Genomic DNA, 21430 nt, shown 5'->3' on the forward strand with positions numbered 1-21430 from the left:
TGCCTTATTAACAGGAAAGCCTAATTGAACCATCCTTTAGGGGTGGTACTAAAGATATATATGCTTTGTATGCATTTCCTGCCAATTTGCTAGAGAGAAATGACCCCAACCGCCATGTGTACGTATGTGTCTTTATGTACGTGTGTGCTTTATGTCTGCAATGTGTCACAGCGGGAGGTAAATTTGGTGAAGCCCTGGAGAGCAATCCAACCAGTTTACTAACAGGGTGCTTAGTTAATTATCACTTAATAAATAGTTTTCTGTATTTATCCAGCAGCTACCGGCGTTCATGTGCATATTCCGAGGAGTATGTGCTACTGATCATACCCTGATGTTTTGATAGAGTTATGAGATTCATGGGACAAACAGACCGTATACACACCTGGGTGCAGACACACACACACACATTAGTGGGTTTATGCTTAAGACACAAAGCATCAATGCATAGGGACACAGGTATCTATGGAGGTATGGGGGAGTCTCATTAGCTATGTATATATCCATCTGTTGATACTTCCCAGTGCTAATATTAATAAAGTTTAATATAAACCTGTCTGGATTTTCTTAGATTATACTATACCAAATTTCACCAAGGTGAGCGAGATGGGGCATATAGGCTAGTCACAGTTCTTCGGAGCTCTCTCGGCTCCACCCACCTGACAGAGTGTTTGTTTTGGGGAGGGGAAGGAAAGGAGATTGTAAGCCCCTTTGAGCCTCCTTACAGGAGAGAAAGGGGGGATATAAATCCAAACTCTTCTTCTTCTTTCTTTTCCTTTCACACCCGTCAGAGGCAAAACCCGTCCTTCACAATTGGAAAATTAGGCAAATTAATTCAATGTATGCAAATATGCACAATTTATTCATTGTAGAATCTGGAGATGTTCTGATACGTAAGCACTCTCCCCATCCCAGCATTCACTCCCACAACCCCCTCCACTGACGCATTCCCCCTCCTTCCAGGAACATCTCTTGACCATCCATTCCCTCTGAGTTACCAACACCCACCGTCTCCAATAATACAGCCTTTCTCGTTCATTTTCTCTCCCCGCTTCCACATTTTAAAATATTCTTATTCCCTTTTCCTTCCACCCATCCACCTTCTGACCCCTTTCAGCTCCATCCAAAGAAATCTATATTGAAAATTTGGGAGTTTTTTTTTAAAAAAAAAACCCACTCTTTCCTTTTGGCAGATCAAAAGTTTGGCACAATTTCCCCTCTCTTTACGTGGCATTTATGTAGAGGGGTTATAACACAACACTCATAGTCTCTTGTGTCCCTCGCTGTTGTCCAAAAAGGAGATTTGAAACTAGCGTGTAAACCATTATCATTGAACAAGGGTTGATGACAGTTCCACCTCCATCTGCAAAAACCTTAAATACAATCCATAAGGGCTGCCCTAACTCGGTCTTAATGGATCAGAGGTCACATTCTCTGGGAGAGAGGGAAATGCCTCAGGTGACAGGCATCACACTAGTCAGTCAAGGTTCCTCACGGCATGAAGCAGGCAGCCCACTGGAGGCGTCTAAAAGTGCAGCTTGGAAAAGGAAACAGAAGACTAGCCCAGCTTTGTTTGTGACTTCACAATGAGAAGTCCCTTCGCCGGGCAACTTCTCGAAGTCTTGGGTGAGTATTGCCAAAGCTTTGCCTTTCTTTACAATTACTTCCACCCGGGACGGAGTGGCGCGGCTTAATGCCTTGTAAGCAATCTACAGGACCCAGGGAAATGAAACGTTGCAATGACAACTAGCCAAAATGCCTTTGAGCCAGAAGTAGCTAAAGTCAGGCATCAAGAAACCTTGTGTCAGGGATTCTGACACCCAGACTCCCCACGTGCCTTTATTCTTACTCCAACTGCGGGCCTGTTCTCCGCTGTACGTGAGCTCTACTACTGAAGATGGCCAGAAGGCCACTGGGTCACCATGGCTCAGGTCTCTCAAAGGACAAACAGTTGTATAGCATCAGTGGCGTACCGCCCATTGGGCAAAGTGGGCAGTTGCCCAAGGCGCAGAAATTTTCCATTACATGGGGGCGCCTGATTTATAAGCCCTGCTCACTCTGCCCAAGCCATGCCCGCTCTGTACGGTGGCCCACAAGCCACCAGAGGCAGAGCAGGAGGACAGGGAGCGCCTCCTCCGGTGAACTTGGGCTGCTGGGGCCGTCTGGGAAGGGTGAGTGCCGCAGCCAGGCTGCTCCACCCATGGGGAGGGCATCAAACTCAGGTTTTGCCCAGGGCGCCAGTTTGCTTAGGTACGCCACTGTATAGCATCGGGTATAGACGTTAATGGGATTGCACTTTCTCGTTTCCTTTCCTCTCCGCCACAATCTAGGGATAAACAAGGTGATATTCCCATCGTGCCTTGCTGGGGACATCTGAATGGTCACTATCATTAGCCACTGGCATGAGCTAGCATGGTAATATTTACATTCCTATTTGTATTGGGATACTAGTAGAAGCTGCCAGATGAGTACCTTTTTCTCTCTGACCTATACGCTGGCAGGTTCAAATGGTCTTTTGTTGATCAGAGGCAACGGAGTGGGGCAGAGACCCTAAACCGCCTACCTGGATGGACAACCTCTTGTCACACTAAGTTCAACCTTCTTATTTAAAGCCGACCTCTTGCATTGTCGATTCAGTACAAGTCAGTAATGTAGCAAAGGCAAGTAGAAACCTTGTGGAACCTTCAGGACAAACGGATTTATTGTGGCATTAAATCTGTAGACTGGAGTCCTCTTCTTTAGATGTACAAATTCTCAGGTTTCCGTGCAAAACTGCACGCCTTGCATTTTGCCGGCTTTTTGGCGACTGTTGCCAATCTTGTCCCTCTAAATCAACGGGATGCATCCGGAAACTGAGGATAACATTTCGTGTATCTGATGCCGTCAGCTCTAGTTCGCAAAAGTTTACGCCAGCGTCCGCCTTTGAGGCACCACAAGGTTCTCTTTTTCCTTTTTTAACGCAACCAGCTTACTTGGACGCCCCTCTGGAATTTGTGAAAAACATGCTCTTTGTAGACTGTTCAATATTTTCCGCAGATAACTGATGTGAGGAGGGATCAGGTGGTGACCAACGGGCCTATTCCCCTGCTTGCTGTCAGGCAAGATCATTCACATATCAGCCCCTCCTCCCCAAGATGAACCCACATTATATCCATACCCCAATGGTCTTTTTCTTCCTCTCCAAATCTGGCCACAGCGCTCCACACCCCCTGAAACCAGGAATGACCCAGACCCATCATCTTAGAACTCCTGCTAGAGTTGCCAACTCCGGGTTGGGAAATAACTGGAGATTTGGGGTGGGTGGGGGCTGGGGAGGCCAGGATTCGGGGAGGAGAGAGACCTCGTCAGGGTTGATACCTTAGAGGTTATCCCCCAAAGCACCCATAGTCTCCAGGGAACTATTGATTTCTGTAGTCTGGAGATCAGTTGTCATTTCAAGAGATCGCCAGGTCCCACTCAGAGGTTGGCAACCCTAACTCCCCTCCAGCCAACAACCAGCACAGGATTCCGACCGTTTCTAATCTCCCTGTTAGCATTCCCCAAACAACTTGCCTCCTTTTGTACTGTGCTTTGAGTACAGCTGATCCAGTTTCTGGGAAGGCCCATCTTTCCCAACTGTTACCCAAGGTTGACCCGGAAGCCTCTGCTAGCCTCCCAGAAGGGATTGGGAAGGTTACGACAGGTCAACCCCGTGAAAAGCCGTTCCTCCCGAGCCCCTCTCAGTATGAACAATGGTCAATCACCAAGTAGGACGCACCAACAAAGGGTGACAAAATTCAAGGCTTTCCCATGAACCACAGCTGCCCCAGGTAAGCCCCCCCCCCACGGACAAGTGAGATGACCCATTCAGCATTCTCCCATGACACTCCTGTCTGTCTACCAACAGATACCAACAAATTCATATCATTTCCGAAAAACGATGCTTGGCGTCAAGTAAAGATGCCCACCCAAACAAATCATATCACCTGACGGGTCGAGTTCAGTCATCCCCTACTAAATCCAGGGGAATGGATCCAACGAGGTTGTTCCATCTTGCCAGCGAAGTTCGGTCCAAAGTTTAAATCAGCAGTCTTTTTTAAAAAATACAATGCTGGTTAAAAAGGGGAGGGTCCCCAGCCCCATTCGGTTCCATTTGGCACAGACAAGGTTACATCGGCAGTTCTCTTTCACATTCTGGGATGCACTGATGAGGTTCGAGGAGGCGCAGAGGGGGCTGGTTGTTTCGGTTCCTGGGCGTTTTGGTTCCCCGCCCCCATCCCTACCCTCTCAATTTTGGCACAGAGGGTCCTTATAAGGGACAACTCAGAGAGCGGAAGGGAGGCAAGGAGGGACAGGGGGTTATACATTCAATAGCCAGTGCCAGGCAAGAGCCTCTAAAACTGAAGCGATGCCTCCCCCCATCACTCGGTGGCCCACGATTGTTCGTAGAAAAAGTTCCGCATCTCACCACCCCCAAGCGGGACGCGTCGACGGGCCGGAGAGAGCGGAGGGCAAATGGTCTCTGTATCTCAGGCTCCAGTTCGGGATGACAGCCCCTACCCCATGCACGCAAACGCACACCACACGCACACAAATGCTTCTGTCTGTCCATCTGCCACAGGAATGCGCGTGCGGTTTCCTGGCAAGTCAATTGGATGACTGGCCGTTGTCCTCGCATGTTGGAATGACAGGCAGAGCTATCGCACCCCGACGCCATCTCAGTTCTCAACGGGGTCTGGAAGGGAAAAGAGGGGAAGTGTCTTTTAACTGGGGGGTGGGGGTTGGGGACTCTCTTGAGGCCTGACAGCAGTTGCGATTGGAAAGGCAATTTAGAAATCGGAGAAAGAAACGGGAAGAAAATGAAGCATTGAGAACCGAGTCAGCATCGTGAAAAGGGAGAGATTTTGAGATCTGTGTGCATGCAAGATTATCTTTTAGATTAAAAGATTATATTTTAGATTGTGTGCACAGAAGATTGTCTTCTCCCCCCCCCCACACACACACACCATCCCATCTTCTTGGGAAATAACACTTTCCACAAACTCAACAACAGTGCAGTTCTACACGCACTTACTCAAATTTGAGTCCCAATTAATTCAGTGGGGCTTACTTCTTACTAAATGTAAGAACCACACTGTAAATTTCGAATCATTTTCCGAATCATTTTCAAGGTGCTGGTGTTGACCTTTAAGGCCTTACGCGGCCTGGGACCCTCGTATCTTCAAGACCGCATCACCCCATATGTCCCTATACGGCCTCTCCGTTCGGCGGAGGCCAATCTGTTGGTGGTCCCCGGCCCCTCAATGATGCGGCTGGCCTCCACGCGGGCCAGGGCCTTTACGGCTCTGGCCCTGGCCTGGTGGAACACTCTTCCTCCAACTGTCCGGGCCCTGCGGGATCTTGGTGAGTTCCGCAGGGCCTGTAAGACGGAGTTGTTCCGCCGGGCCTTTGGAGGGACCAGCCGCTGATGGCACCCCCACCCCTGTTCCAACTAATGGGACTCGCCGTCCCTCCCTCCTAGGGAGGATTTTTAAAAGTGGGGTTGCCGGACGCCTCTTATGATTATCGCTGCTTTAAATTGTTTTAACTAGTGTTTTAGCTGTATTTTATGTTATACACCGCCCTGAGCCCCTTGGGGATGGGGCGGTATAAAAATCTAAATAATAAACAAACAAACAAACAAATAAATAAATAAATTTACTTGTGGGGGAAGCTCCCTATAATTAGAGACAGGGGTGGGGGTGCATGCGTGTGTTCCCACATCTAGGGAGGGTAACCACCTCTGCCTGCCTTCAATTGATTTTTTAAAAAATCCCACGGCCTCCCTCTAAAATCAGTTCCTAGAAATACAGGCTTTGAAATCTCAGAGAAGTCTGTCCTTTAATTGGCCAGAGATTCACATCTGCTTACCAGCCGTGGTTCCCAATTCAGTGTCACAGGCCGGAGACAGATGTGGCTCCAGGGCAGGAGAGACGGTGAAGCGAGAAAATCTCAGGGCATCGACGATGCTGGGGTCGGCCCTCTTGGCTGTTGGCAACAATGTGGGGGCCATGGGCACTGGTGAGGACAAGAGAGTGTGGGTCTTGGCAGAATTGGGGTCAGACACCATGGAGACGTAGGACGGGTTCTGGGCCATCAAGGGGAAATCATCATCCCACTCAAAACTGCCACCTGAGTGGTGAAGGAAGAACAGGAAAAGTAAACAAGATGGCGGAATATCTGAGGCTTCAGTCAGGCCTTGACCTGAGGCACAGCTCAGCTCGTCTTCTCCTTCAGGGAAAGGATTCTGAGCCTCCCTAAATATTCTCCTCAGGTCTGCAAACCTCACCCTGGCAACCTTCAGAGAGCTTTCCGGGATCAGACCAAAGATTCCCCCAACCCAGCATCCATTTTCCCACAGTGGTTAACTCAGCAAAGGACACAAATGGCATGAAGAAAACAGCCCTGCTCTGCCTCTTGTGCCGCCAACTAGCAACCGGCCTTGTGAGATATGCTCCATTTAGCTGCCACCACAAAGGGCCACTGACCAACTGTCCTCGCTACATCCTTTCTGGTTAAGTTATTAATTCTTAAGCTACTTAGTTGAGCTTCCCCATTGGTCAATTCAAGACTTCTCAGAAGAGTTGGATGAGCCCCATTTATTCTTTCCTTCCGGTTCCAATACTCACTGAAGCCATCCGCTGTTGGGAAGCTATCAAGTCCAGGTTCGGTGATTGCGCCAGGAGAAGGGGATTCACCATCTGGAGCTCCCTGTGAACTCAACTCATTGGTGGGTGTCTCCTACATACAGGAAATGATGGAATAATGGTAAAGCCCCGCCCCTTCACTTTGGGTTCCTCCCCAACAGTTTAACCCAGCGTTGCTGTTGATTTGTGAAGTCCAGCTATTGCTTGTCAACTGTGGAGAAGACCTCCCAGTAGAAGTTTCAGCAGCTTGTTACCGTGGGATAATCACAAAATGTTCTAGCTTCTCAGGAGAAAACTGTCACCCTCAGAATCCTGGCAAACAGTTTCCATGAGGAAACGGGAGGTCTGGATATGGGTGGGAGTCAACCAAGTCTAGTAGCATCCGTGTGTTATGTGGGCAAGCAAGGAAGTTGAAGTCTGAATGTCTGAGGTAAAGAGGACAGCCCAAGATATGTGGAACTAGAGCTAAGGTAACTGCAATGAGGACAGAGCAGGCAGCTGGCTTTAAAAAAGGCCCTCAGAGAATCCTCCCTCCCCCAGTGGAAACCCTCAGTGGCCATACCCTCTACCCTCAGTGGCCATACCCTCAGAACTTACCTGATCAAAGAGGTAGACAGTGACATCATCAAAGAAGGAGACCATTTTCCGCTTGCGGTCAAGCTCGGCAGCCGCCTCCTCAGCCGAGCGGGGTGACTTGAGGAGGCCGCGCAGATTACGGGCGTCGTCACTTTCGCTCACCACAATCGGGACGGTCCTCCCTACGCCCCCTGCCAATCCTCCTTCCTCTTCCTCGTCAGCGTCTTCTTCCTCCTCCTCTTCGGCTGCTACAGCAGCCTCTCTCCCTCCCAAAGTTGGTCCCTCCCCCAAAGCAGCCCCTTCCCAAAATGGCCCTTTCCGGCCCCCACCAGGCGGAGGGAATGTCTGCAAGGCCAGAGGGGGAAGAGAGAGAGACAACCTAGACAGCTTGGCTGGAGGCAGTGGTCCAAAGCCAAAGGGCGGCAGTGGGGAGGGATGAAAAGAGGTTCAGGTGTGTGAGAAAGATGAATGTCATGGAAGCAAGGGAAAGAGGAAAGGGTTGGAGTGAAAGAGACAGAAGGAGAGTTATTTCACTAAAAACTTGCCCCTAATTTTCCTGCATAGTACCTCTCCTACCTATACCCCAAAACCTGATTAGCTTTAGGGCAGAAAGATATAACGAGGGCTCTAGAGAACTAGACCAAGGGTAGATCTAATCCAGAATCTCCTCTTCACTGTGGCCAGAAATATGAAGTCAACTTCCTTTCCCCATCAATCCGTGAATCTGTATAATTCCTTGTTAATGCTACCTAAACCAACAGCAACCAATTCCAGAAATCGATTATCCGTTGTGTAACAAGATCTGCCCTGAATTCGTTGCCAAGCAATTTCATCAGGTCACCTTGAGTCCTAGAATTATGAGAGCAAGAAAAACATCTCTGTGCCATTCATGATTTTATAAATCTGTAACATATGCTGCTCTCTGAGCCCCCACCAAACACCAAAGCCCCAAACACTTAATTTTCCCCGGCATGGAAGATGCCCCAACCCCTTCAATCCCCTCAATGGCTCTTTTCTGCACTTGGGAAATCGGACAACCAGAACTGTATGCAGAATTTCAAAAGTAGTTGCACCATAGGATTGTGGGCTGGTCTTGTAGGGAGGGACTGTGGTAGTGGCCATGGCAGAATGTTTTGTTTTGTTTCTACTATGGAGACATCTCTGTCCTTTTAATTCACCATATACAGAGATGGAGGCAAAGCAACCCCTATTTGCCTTCTTCCTCTGTCCTTTCCCTCCCCTTTCCCAACGCTTTCAATCACTAGTTCTGGATTAAGCAACAGGATGGTTCCTTTCCACTTGGCTGTTTACCACCACCACCCCGCCCATAACTCCATCTTAGATAAGATTCCTACCTTTGATATCTTCTCCAGCTTGGGTTACTGGGACAACAGCTTCCTGCTCCTTTCTGGGGGGTTCAGCCACCCTGTAATGGTCTTCTTGTGCATCCTGAACGTCTTCCATATCAGACACAGTCACACTGGGGGGACCCATCTGGACTAGCTCCTCCCCTTCTTTCTCTTGCTCTTCCTCCCAATCTGGTTGCACCTCTTCAGGTTCTTGGCTTCCCGCTGATTGCTGATGCTCCTGCCGCTCTTCTTCCTCCTTCACATTATTCTCCACGCTCTCCAGGTGTTGAAACTCCATGGAGTCTTCGTTGGGGCTTTCCTTGACTTCCTCCTCCACGTCTGTCTCCTGCCCCTCCTCTGGCTCCATTGACCACAGCTTGATAATGGCCTGATCTTTCAATGGGGCCATGGGAGAAGATGCTGAGGTTGGTATTCCCTGACCGGAGAGCAGGTTGCGAGTGACATTCTCTTGCAACGTGACCAACAGTTGTTCCTTGCACACCTGTACCACAAACCCTCCATCCACAATGGTCTTCTCGGTGGGGTCATCCTCCTTGTGTCCAGCAGCTGGCGCCACACTGGGCTCTGCCTCACCATCAGAGAAGTAGGCCGAGTCTCGGTGAGGTGTTGCTAGTCCTAAGCGCCTCCCTACCTCTTCCTCGAGCTCCACACCTTCCTCACTCACAGACAGGGTAAGGTCACTGGTGGATTGGGAGATTGGAGTTGCTGGAAGCTTGTCTGAACCTTCCAGGTCTATTTCTTCCTCCTCTCCAGGAGTTGGTGGGGGCGGCTCCTCTTTGAATATGAACTCTGGGGAGAAGGTGCTTTCTGTTTCATAACCGCTATCACCAAATTTTTGCCCTGGAGAGGAGTAATGAGATGCTGGACTGCAGACATCTGAGGAGCTGGTGTTTGAAGGAATATCCAAGGAATCCACTGAGTCTAGGGTTCCCCTTTGCCGCTCTGGTGCTGCTGGAGAGAGGCTAAGGGTTGGAGGACCAACAGAGAATCCATCAATGGCTTCTGGGAGAATAGCAATAGTTTCCTCGTCATTGGTCTCTGCCAGAGTAGACAATGGTGGTATTTCGATGGGAACAATCACATTGCAACATCCAGAGGACATAGCCGGGAAGGGCGATCCTGGTGGACGGGCACTTCCTCCGCCTCTCTGTTTTGGGTAGTCCTGGAGTTCATATGTCTTCACAGCAGCACCCATAAGCGGGTCATAGAATTCACTGCGTTCTCCGCCATCACCATCGCCATCTCTAGGGGGCAGCATGGGACAGTCCGAGAGCGAGCCTCGCTCCACTTTCAGTGAGGAGTCATCCTCATTGCCATAGCTGTCACGATGAGGGAGCTGTAGGGGCGGGCCATGGTTGCTCCAACCACTCACCACATCTCCCCGAGGAACGGCACATGTGCAACACACCCGGCTGCACAGCGGACATGGCAAGAGGTTACGGCGCCCACCCCCAACGCTGCTCCCGCCATCGTCAGTGCTGCTGCCGGAGCTTTGGTCCTCCATCAGCGAAGGTTCCTGCTCCCACGAGGGTGATCCCTGGAACTCTGATGGATCCCCAGCCAGTGTCTCCCCTGCCCCTCGATCTTCCATCATTTCAGCATCCCAGCTACGCTGTTGGTCCTCCAGTTCTCGATACACAGTGAGGAGGGACTCCGCTAGGAACGTGTCACCTCCAGCAGTCGGCGTCTCTGTTAGTGACGTCTCTTGGATCTCACCATCCACCCGGAACGGGTTGCTGTCGGCACCACTGCCAGCCAAGAAGGGGTTCGTATTGGACTGCTCCTGTGGCCGATAGGGGGCGCCGTGGCAGTCCCAGTCTGAAGGAAAGAGGGACTGGGGAGGGGAGCCGGGGCTGGGGGTGCAGACGGGTCCCTCACCACCACCATGGTCTTCCAGGCGAATGTAATATTCACTGCTGACTGAGGGGCTGCGGGCGCTGATCACGGGCACCACACTGGGAGTCTCTAGGCTGTGCCCGCGCTGTGATGTTTGTTCATAGAACGGATTGCTCCCTGGTACCGCTAACCCACCATTGCTGGAGGGGTACTCCGGCGGTGCCGAGGCAGGCCCTTTCCATCTTCCCAGGCGGGCCTTCTCCCACATGTATTCAAAGTTCAGGCCCCCGCTGCTTTCCGTCACTGTTAGGATGTCATCCATGTCAGCGCCGTTGAACCCGTCTAGTAGTGGGTAGGCTGAGATCTCTTCTGACGGACGCCGATGGCGTGCAGAGGAAGAGGAGGCAGGCGGCGGCGAGGAGGAGCGCTTGGGTTTCAGGGCACTCCAACGCCACTCAAAGCTCTCCTCTGCCTGAGCGTTGGAGCGCTCGTTCAACAGGTAGCTCACCTGCAGGTGCAGCTCTTCCATAGTCGGGCGATGGGAAGCTGGGAGCCAGCAAGATTGCATCACCTCATACCTACAGCAGGGCAGGGATGGAGGAAGGATAGAGGAACAGTCGGAAAAAAAACAGGCAGAAACAGGAGAAAAAAAAACAGCTGGGGTGGGAGAAACAGCCTGAAAGAACAGTAGGGGGAAGGGAGGGAGAACACTGGGACCTTGAAAACGAACAGACAGGAATTTCAGAATGGCAGTCAGAAGGGAAGAAGCAGCAGAGGCAACGCCTGCGATCCCTAAAAGGACCAGCGGAGACAGTAAACAGGTGGAAAATAAAACGAGCTTGAAGACATTAACAAAAAGGGCAAGGGCAGGAACTATGTGTGGGGGATGTTAAACTGAACAGCTGGAAAGTCAGTGGGAAGCCACACAATTGAAAGGACAAGCAGAGATGAAAACCCAGAATAAAGGAAGAATCGCTGGAGCGGTGGAAGGAGCAAAAAGGCACAAATTGGCCATGGTGGCAGGGGCTGATGGGAATCGTCGTCCATAACATCTGGAGTGCCACAGGTTCGCCACCCCGGCCTTAGAAGAATATTTGCAAGTTCAGAAAGGGCACCGATAGCCAAAAGAAAGGGACAGTTTGGAAAACACAACACCCAGCGAGAAAATTCACAGACCGCTGGCTCAGAAGAACGGGGCAGGAGAAGGTCAAAAGGCACATTGCCAAGATCTGTCAGAATGACAGCAGAGGCAGAGAAACGGGTGATTGGTCAGAGGAACAGCAGGAGGAACAGAGAGAGGGAAGAATGGAATAACGTTAGGAGAAACCGGGACAACCTTAATGCATATCCTGGAGAGAAAAGAGGATCAGGCTACTCAGGAGACCGTCACAGACGTCCCCAATAGAGGAGATCCAGGAGGAAGATGTCTCAGCTCGTGGGTTTCGCCTTCTTCGCACCAACAGACCCCAGCAAGAGGTGATGGTGATTTGCAAGACTCACCAGTAGTCCGAGTAGGGAAGCTTAAGGCGTGGCTTGGCTAGCTTCATCTGCTGCTCTTTGATGACAAAAGTCAACACCTCCTCATCAGAGAGGTGCCTGTAAGGCTGGGAACCAAACTCAAAAAGCTCCCAGATGGTCACCCCCATCGACCTGCCAATAAAACAAAGGAGAGAAAGAATTAAGGGTTGCTATGCAGAGGAAGGCAATCACAAACCACCTCTGTCCATCTCTTGCCTTGAAAACCCTCCTGGGTTGCCGTTAAGTTGGCTGCAACTCCAACAGCACTTTACACAACACACATATTATTTACTATGTTGCATGACAGTAGTCCCTTACACATCGAAACGTTCCCAATTGCGGTTTCAGCATATTGCAGGTCGGCATAAGAAAGCACTGTAAATGGGAATTTTAATGACACAACCGTTTAATAAAACAAATGAACAGCCACACAATTTTTTTCCTTCAAATTAAATGTGTGGTAAAAGAACTGCGATTCAAAGCACGTTTACGGCAATCTCTCACATGACATCTTGCAGCGATTTTGCAAAAATCTTTGCGTCTCAAGTTTTACACAATTTTCCAGATTGTGGGGGATGCTGGGCCCCTAACCCCTCAATGTAGGAGGAACAATTGTACGTTATAGTATACGAGACACTATTAAAAAATGAAATGTTGTTTAGTTAGTCAGATGTCAATATTAATGTTGGTAACCAAATTCAAACAACAAGTTGAGGATCTTAAAGCCACCTCAGCTTCACCTTTGGCTAGAGGCATATCTAGGGGAAATGTAGCCTGCTGCAAAATCTGAGTTTTCCACCCCCCGCCCCACCCACCCCATATGGGGGCCACCCTCCCCCCCCACGACCAAACAACGGTTTTTTTGCACCAGGTCTTGAAGTCAGTGCAGGGACAAGGGGGGGGAGGAGGAGGGGTTTGACTAAATGGCTGCAGCCCAGGGACATCTGACCCCATAGGTCCTCCTGGGTGGTATGCCCCTGCCTTTGGTCCAGCTGCCTAGGGTTGTGAGAATTCCAAACATCCACAGGTTCCTACCATCCCGCCATCCACAGGTTCCTACCAGACATTGCTCTCCTTGGTTTGATCCACCACAATGAGGTTGTCATGCAGCTCATCCAGCAGCTCCGGGGCGACCCAGCGCAGAGGGATCCAGAGCCGGTCGGGCGTGATGTAATAGTCTTCCTACAAAACCAAAATAAGAGTCAACAGTGGATCAGATGACCTCTCGAGGAGCAACGTGGTACATATTATCTACTCTGATCCCATGCTGGTCCAGAGGACAGAGAGACTTCTTTTCCTTGGCGTAGTGGTTAAGAGTAGATGCACTCTAATCTGGACAACCGGGTTTGATTCCCCGCTCTGCCACTTGAGCTGTGGGGGCTTATCTGGTGAACCAGATTAGCTTGTGCACTCCAACACATGCCAGATGGATGACCTTGGGCTAGTCACAGTTCTTCAGAGCTCTCTCAGCCCCATCCACCTCACAGGGTTGTGGGGGGGGGAAGGGAAAGGAGATTGTAAGCCCCTATGAGTCTCCTTACAGGAGAGAAAGGGGGGATATAAATCCAAACTACTACTACTACTACTACTACTACTACTACTACTACTACTACTACTACTACTACTCCTGCTCCTCCTCCTCCTCTTCTTCTTGTTCTTGCTGCAACCATTAAGGCTGAGACAGCCAGAATCAGCACTGGCATCAACACAGCTAACTATCTAGTGGCACCATAAAGAGCATTTCCCTAAAATTGTACCCCCATATTAGCAAACCCATCACATAATATATTTTTTGCGTATCCCCAAATTCTCTGGCACGCATACCCCGGGTTGGCAACTACTGCTCTAGCTTGTCCGACCATTTCAACCTTGCTAAACAATTCTAGATGCTTTGAAATCTTTCGTCCTGAAAGAAGAATAAACAACCCAAGTGTAGACCACTTGGTCACAGCAGTCGTAAAACGTAAGAAAACCACCTCGAACTGCCTTGAGGATAAAGTGGCCCGCCCCTCACCTTGTAGTTGTTGTGTGAGAGGCCGTAGTCACCAACCCGCACTGTAAGGTCTGAGGTCAGCAAGCAGTTTCGAAGTGCCAGATCGCTGCATAGGGATAAAAATTCCCCCAGTCAGTTACACTGGGAAATACTTAACTTGGGCAGGAGGGGGAATGGAGGACGGGCATTCTCTTGTACAAACTTCCCTTATTAAAAAAATACTTCAATGAACAAGGAAGAATAGAGAAATAGACAGGAAAATCAGGCTAAATCGGCCATAGCATTGAGGCTGAAGGGATAACAGAGTTGAAGAGGGATGTCTGACAGAGGCCCCTTCCGCACATGAAGAATTATGCACTTTCGATCCACTTTGGAGCTGTGCAGAATAGCAAAATCCACTTGCAAGCAATTGAGAAAGTAGATTGAAAGCGCATTATTCTGCATGTGCGGAAGGGGCCTAGGTGTTGTGGAAGACTTCTGTTGGAGGCCCTGGTGAGATACTACCAGTCTGAGCAAATAACTTTCATCTCGATGGAGCAGTGGTCTAATTCAGGACAAGGCAGTTTCAAGTGTGCAGATCCTATACCCGTGGTGGCGAACCTTTGGCACTCCAGATGTTATGGACTACAATTCCCATCAGCCCCTGCCAGCATGACCAATTGGCCATGCTGGCAGGGGAATGATAATCCATAACATCAAGAACGGGATACGCCACCACTGTCCTATACCCTCCTGAGTTTTCAGACTCGTCCGCATTTCCTTCCTACAGTACCCAGGAGCCTCGTGTTCCAGACTCCGCCCCTACCTGTGGATGTAGTTGTTTTTATGCAGGTGCAGCACTCCCAGCGTAATCTCATAGGCCATGCGCTGTAGTGTGCTGATATCACGGGTGAGCAGGTCAGGGGTCATCCCATCCGCTTTGCGCTGCGCTCGAAGGTAGCGTTTGAGATCTCCCTGGAGGGATGGGGGAAGGGAATTAGGTGAAGTCAGGAAAACTAATGCAAAGCCACCAGTAGGTCCAGGAAGTCCATCCAAAAAACTTATCACGTTATAGTTTCTACACAGCACAACAACAGTGATAAACAAGTAATGCATGTCTTGTACCACTGCCCGCTGTACAGTCGAGTTAGGGCAAATATATTACTCCCTCTACTTGTGGGCACTGATTGTCTAACAGGGCAGCAAAAGAGACTTTTTTTTTTTTACTGAACAATGACAATTGGCATATCCTAGAAAATAATTCAAAGGTCAGATCCTGATTGGGCCCATAGTACAATGCGCTGAGGAACTCTAGAGCCAGGACAGTGTAGTGGTTAAGAGCAGGTTGATTCTTTAATTAGCAAGCCTTTATTGGCATAGACAACAGTACAGCAATAATAAAAAACGGATTAAAAAGCATATACAATACAGGAAATAAATGTTAGGTCGAAGGAAATCTACTGGCGTTTAGTAATTTCCAGGATAAAGTCTGCCACTATCATACAGAGAGAAGGATCAGGATTGTCCAACAAGTAGTGTAATCTAATTTAATCGGGGAGATCGGGTAAATGTAAAGGAGTAAGATTCACATACTTGGATCTGATTTCCTTGAATCCAGAGATTCAACTGAGCCATCGTTACATGGGCACAATCTTTTAGACTTTTCTTGCTTATTAAATCTGCCATGTAACAAGGCAGAAGGCATAACATTAAGCCTGGCGAGCATTATAGCTCTCCTTTGAGCAGGGACAGGTTGTTTCTAATCTGGACAACTTGGTTTGATTCCCAACTCCACCTGAGTGGCAGAGGCTTATATGGTGAATCAGATGTGTTTCCACTCTCCTGCATTCCTGCTGGGTGACCCTTGGACTAGTCACAGTTTTCTCTGAACTCTCTCGGCCCCACCTTCTGTTGTGGGGAGAAGAAGGGAAAGGAGCTTGTAAGCCACCTTGAGTCTCCTTACAGGAGAGAAAGGTGGGGTATAAATGCAAACTCTTCTCCTTCTCTTCTCCCCACCCTGTGCCTTTTCAAGAGATGAAACTGACGCACTGGCGTACCGACCTAGGGGACAAGGGGTCCCCTTTGTCCCAGGCGCCAACAATTTTTGGTCCGCGATGGGGGAAGCCAGGCAAAATTTCCTCCCCCCACAGACTTCACCATCATCATTGCACCGGCAGCCTGCTTTACACAGCAGCCATTACTATCAGGCAGCTCAGGCTGCCTTCCGCCCACTCTGGGCCGAGGTGGCCCCACTGGAGCCAGTTCCACCTCTCAGTCTATTGCTTGTGGTGAGCTCCGCCCTCTTGGAACCAGCGTGCCTTGCCTCTCAGGGGTGTGGTCAGCAAACAAAACCTCCTCCCCTGCTCAGAAGGAAGGGCGCCCGGGGAGAAGCAAGCAGCAGTAGCACGGGCACAGGGGAAAGGCGGGCCCTGTCTTTTTGACTCCTGAGTTCTGCCTGCGCTGCCGACCACCTAACAGCTCGTGTCCCTGCTTGGCAGCCATGGTAGCCTCGTCAGAGGGACAGAGAGGTTTGTTGCCAGTCTATCCACTACCCCCACACCCACCGCGTTACCCGGTGGGAAGTTTTGTTTTCCTCCCCAGCCCATACGTTCCCCCCCTCCCCAACAGGTGGTTTCACCCGGTTCCTTTCTATGGGTAGCCTCCCGCTGCTGGCCTACCATGAGCACTCATGGAGAGAGAGGCAGCAGAAGAGCGTGCAGGAGAGGCAGCCTCACCAGGTGTGCACGCGGAAACAGGCAGCAAGTGGCCCACAGGCGCCCGAGGCTCTGCCCCTCAACTGCTATTGTGTGCCAAAGCAAAGAGCAGAGTTTGCAGCTCATGCCTTTGCAAGAGGGAGGAAAAAATCCCCTCGTTTTAGAGCCACCAAATCTCTCCCAATCTTGAAACGCGATTTGCTTCTCAAGGTTTCCCATCGTTTTTCCCTGTGCACTCAGCTAAACTGCGTTTTCTTGCCCCGCCTCCGGACCTGGGAGGTGCTGCCCAGGCAGCTTGGAGGCAACCACGGAGTAGAGATTTCCCCAGCACCTCCCAGGTCGAGGTAAGCAGAAGCGCGAGTTTAGCTGGAAAGTGCACAGGAAAGAGCCAGGTTTATTCCTTTAACTGGCTCCTAAAAGCGAGGGGATTTTTCCTCCCTCTTCTGCAAAGCCGAGCTGCAAACAAAGCCTGGGAGTTGGAGGGAGCAAGCCGGTGTTCCAGGCCCATCGTTCCCCCTCACAGCTTTGCTCCTCCAACCCCAGGCTTCTGTTTGCGAAGCTCACGCCTTTGCAAAGAGGGAGGAAAATCCCCACTCGTTTTAGAGCCAGGAAGCTAAACTGTCCCTCCCAATCTTGGCTTGTTGCTTCTCCAGGTTTTCTCGGAAAGAACTTCGCGTGCAGCTTGCTGCCCTCTCCTGAGTAGCACCCACCATCACCCGGGAAGAGGAACTCCCCAGCCCCTCAGCCTCTGCTGGACTTCCCCCCCACCCCGGCCTCAGATTCAGAAGTGTAACCATGCAGCCAACTGGAGGTAAAAGCACTTCCCTTCTTACCCCCCTGCAGCCTGCCCGCGTCTCAAGCAGTCCTGACACCCCCACCGCTTACCAACCCACGAGGCCCAGGAATCCCCTGGCCTCTCCTCTCCCCGCGCCTGAATAGTCTGGCACAATCCCCTCAACTCCTCCTCGAGTGCACATTATTCAGTAGCTACTTTTCCACCTCCCAGTCCTGTGTTTTTCAACAATGACTAAATATCCCCCTCGCGGCCAGGGCTTGTGGTAGATATGTTACTGCTTTCAACACCACATATATCTTCGTTCCCCCTTGCTCTTTAAAAACCCCTTACTCTGTTCTGCAGACACCATCATTTTGTCTGTACACCTGCTTGATACTCCAAGATTGTTCCCCTCTGTATTAGTTTGCCTATTCGTCACTTACAATTAGCCAATGCCATGGTTAAGAGCCCCACTTTCTGGGCATGTCAGTGTGGATTCTAATCTGCATGAATGACTGTGTCTGGAAACAAGATTGCTCAGACCTGGTCCTCTCTAGTTAGATCTCAGAGCTAAGCAGGGTTAGCTCTCATTGGTACTTGGATGGAACTCTGTTAAAGAAATCCAGGGGTCATTGGGCAGAGGCAGGCAATGGCAAACCACCTTTGAACATATCTTCTTCTTAAAACCCAACAGTGTCACCATATAAATTGGCCATGACTTGAGTGGCACTTTCACTACCACCACTGGAAACAGGTGTATGAATTATAGGATGGCAGAGTACAGGATTTGATTTTGGGTATGTGTGTCAGGGGATCTGCCAAATAGTTCATGTTCCTTGAATAGATCGCTGAAGTCCAGCATAAAACTTGCCTGAGATCCTTGTATTTGAGACTAAAGGCTGTCAGACAAAAGTCTAGATAAGTGCTCAAGACCTTGCTGGATTTAATCACTGTTGAAATAAGATGTATGCTCATGAGGGACTGCTGTTTAGATAACACTAGTTTGTGTAACTAAACATAATGTAGTAACTAAACATGAAATGTAGTTCTTTGGAAAGATTCAGGTTGATTTATTCAAGTGCTTCAGTCTCCTGCAATGTAAGAAAGGAAAAGTCATTCTTATTCAGGGAGATTTGGTAAATTGCATCTTTCAGAGGTTTGTTCCTTTTAAGCATGAGGCTGAAAACAGGCATTCCTGCCTTTTGCAGCCCGAGGCCAATGAGGGTGGGGTGGGATCTCTTTATATTATTCAATTATTCTTAAAACTAAATTCCATTATTAAAGAGGGATGTAAAATCTTAGCTAAGGTATAAGTAGACTTAAAACTAATTTCTTAACTGATGTGTTCACACTTAACTAGAACTTTTCTTATTGCAAGGAAAATTTACCAGTGACATCTTATTTTACAAAACAAATTTCTTTTGTATTGTCAAGGCTTCCTGGCTGGATTCAACTGGTTGTTGTGGGGTTTCCAGGCTGTGTGGCTGTGGTCTGGTAGATCTTGTTCCTAGTTTCCACCAGCATCTGTGGCTGGCATCTTCAGAGAGAGAAGTGTATTACCTCCTAAGCCCAGTATTAATGATTTCATGATTTTACCTTGTTCTACTGTTAGTTTAGGTTTGAAATTTCTCCCAGTTTGTCCCCACCCCTGCTTTGTGGCTAGGCTGTTACTTGCTAACTTGCTTTGGTTCTACTTTTTTAAGTTTGTTGTCTTAGCTTTAAAAAAAAGAAAACAACCTTTTCTTTAGAAGTGGGTTGTTTTCCTGTAGTTCTTGCCGTCCCCGGGGCAAACCTGTGGGTCTCCCCACTTCAGTTTTGGGGGGGGGGGGACTTGTGTTCTGCTGTGGAGTGTAGTGCTGTGTGGATTTGGTAGGAGATTCAGGAGAAACACCAAATGTACTTATGATGTCCATAGTTCATTTAGGTGTTGGTAGAGTGGCTTCATTTTAAAGGGAGGTGTGTGGAAGGCAGTAGGGGAAGGGGTGTGTGTGCCTCTGTTCTTCTGGAGGGAAAAAAATGCTGCTATTCTCTAACTTGGAAGCAGTGAGAGGTGTGGGATTGGGTGAGGCTTGCTTTCTGTTATGCCAAGCTGTCCCTTTGGTAGAGATTTCAATGGTGCTCTGCTGGGGTCTTGCTCTGGGTAGGGGCACCAGAACACCTCAAGAGACTGCTGCTGAGTGTCCTGACAGGAACCAGTCCAACTTTGCTGAAGTTTGCTTTGGAGGGGCAAATGCTATGGGGCACCCAGTTGAAGGTGATGAAGCTGCTGCCCACAGAATGGAGTGCCCCAGACATCCAAACTTCAGCAAGCTGGCTTACCTTATAGGCTTTAAACATATTTCAGATGAAAGTTATTCAGGGTTATTCTAAGACTATGTTTCCTAAGTTAAGTTATTTTCGAAGACTGAGTTCATGTCCAGTTAGTGCCTTTGTCAGTATTAAAATTCAATGTATTGTGCAACTACTGTGGAAAACATGACTTGAAATTTGTCCCTGTCCTCTCCCTCTCTCCCTCCCTCCCAGCACTGTGCTGTGTTTTAATGCTGGGGTCCAATTGGGGGTGCTGGATAGAGAACACCGTGCTTGATTTTCACAGCAGTGATAAAACATTTTAGAAGCATTTTGAAAAAAAATTGGCTAAAGGTTGATTTCTGCTGGAGTGGGTATGGACTATTGCTGCATTGAGGCATGTTCTATAATGTGATGGTGATTAGAAATGACCTGGTGCAAAAGAATCATTGTTTGGTCATGGGTCATGGTATGAAGCTTCAAGTTTTGTCCCCGGGCTACAGTTTGCCTAGGTACGCCCCTGAACTGACGTGGTTGTGTGCAGCCTTATCAGCACTTGAAAAAATATTTGGGTGGAGGGAAATTATAGGAGTGTCTTTACAGTTGCCAACCTCCAGGTGGGACCTGGAAGTCTCTTGGAATTACATCTCTTAACAGCAGAGATCAATTCCCCTGGAGGAAATGGCAGCTTTGGAGGGTAGACTCTAAAGCATGATACCTCCCTGAGCTCCAGCCTCTTTCCAGGTTCTATCCAGTGGTGGGATCCAAAAATTTTAGTAACAGGTTCCCATGGTGGTGGGATTCAAACAGTAGTGAAGCGCCAATGGGGCTGGGCGGGGCACGACGGGGGCATGGCCAGGCATCCTGGGGGAAGGGCATTGCTGGGTGGGGCTGTGGCAAGGACGCAGCCGCTGCGCCGGTCCTTGGGCAGGAAACGAATGCACGCAGGCGCAGGCTGCCACACACGCCGGTGCACCTCCTGCTAGACTGCTTCAAGTTCTGCGTGCTACTGCTGAGGAGCGGAGGAGTGGCGTAACTAAGGCCAAAATCACGTGGCAAAATCACCCATTAGTAACCCCCTCTCGGCACACACAAATAATTAGTAACCTACTCTCGGGAACCTGTGAGAACCTGCTGGATCCCACCTCTGGTTCTACCCCAAAAGTCTCAGGAATTTCCCAACCTAGAGCTGGCAACCCCAAACACCTCAGACCACAGAGAACCAGGCCTGGTCCACTTTAAAATGGCAGCAGCACCCTTAGGTCGGGCCTGTGGATGCCATCCCACCTAGCTTGGCTCAGTGGCGTGAATGAGACGGCCAGAGGGGATTTTTACCTGAGAGCCAAGAGCAGCTCTCAGCAGCCTTTTCCAGAGAGAGATTACTCGCTTTCCGGAACACTCTAGTATTTAGCAAATCACAAGCCAAATTGCCACAGCTCTGTTTCTCCTCAGGAACGAAACAGCTCAGAATATTTCACAAGAAGGACTGGATGATAGAGAGCCAGAAAGGGTGACAACGTGAATGAATGAAGAAACAATTCATTGCTCAATCTGATAACCACAACAATAATGAATATTCAAATGTAACACTCAAATAGACAGAAACAGAAACATGTTTCAAAAGCTAGCCAGGCTATAATTCAAAAATATCAACCAAATATGACTGATGTACACTCCAGCCTTTCTTTATTTCATAACCAATTTCTCTCTCACCACAA

General features: G+C 49.3%; 1 protein-coding gene across 3 annotated transcripts in view; it reads right to left on the reverse strand.

The window, feature by feature from the left end:
• Window positions 1-1163: 1163 nt before the first annotated feature.
• The window catches only part of LMTK3 (lemur tyrosine kinase 3), a 32226-nt gene continuing 11959 nt past the window's right edge, over window positions 1164-21430 (reverse strand). The window contains exons 7-15 of one of the 3 annotated variants that reach the window (XM_048517372.1): window positions 14761-14909; window positions 13977-14061; window positions 13023-13144; window positions 11945-12094; window positions 8594-11022; window positions 7260-7630; window positions 6645-6756; window positions 5887-6033; window positions 1164-4711 (exon numbers count right to left, since the gene is read on the reverse strand). In XM_048517372.1, the coding sequence (XP_048373329.1) occupies window positions 4695-4711; window positions 5887-6033; window positions 6645-6756; window positions 7260-7630; window positions 8594-11022; window positions 11945-12094; window positions 13023-13144; window positions 13977-14061; window positions 14761-14909 (3582 nt within the window). In that variant the 3' untranslated portion in view covers window positions 1164-4694. Of the gene's footprint in view, window positions 4712-5886; window positions 6148-6644; window positions 6757-7259; window positions 8088-8593; window positions 11023-11944; window positions 12095-13022; window positions 13145-13976; window positions 14062-14760; window positions 14910-21430 lie in introns of those variants that run through there. The other 2 variants (XM_048517371.1, XM_048517374.1) reach the window with 2 other exon arrangements.

The sequence above is a fragment of the Sphaerodactylus townsendi genome, linkage group LG15 (genome assembly GCF_021028975.2).
Source record: "Sphaerodactylus townsendi isolate TG3544 linkage group LG15, MPM_Stown_v2.3, whole genome shotgun sequence".
NCBI lineage: Eukaryota > Metazoa > Chordata > Lepidosauria > Squamata > Sphaerodactylidae > Sphaerodactylus > Sphaerodactylus townsendi.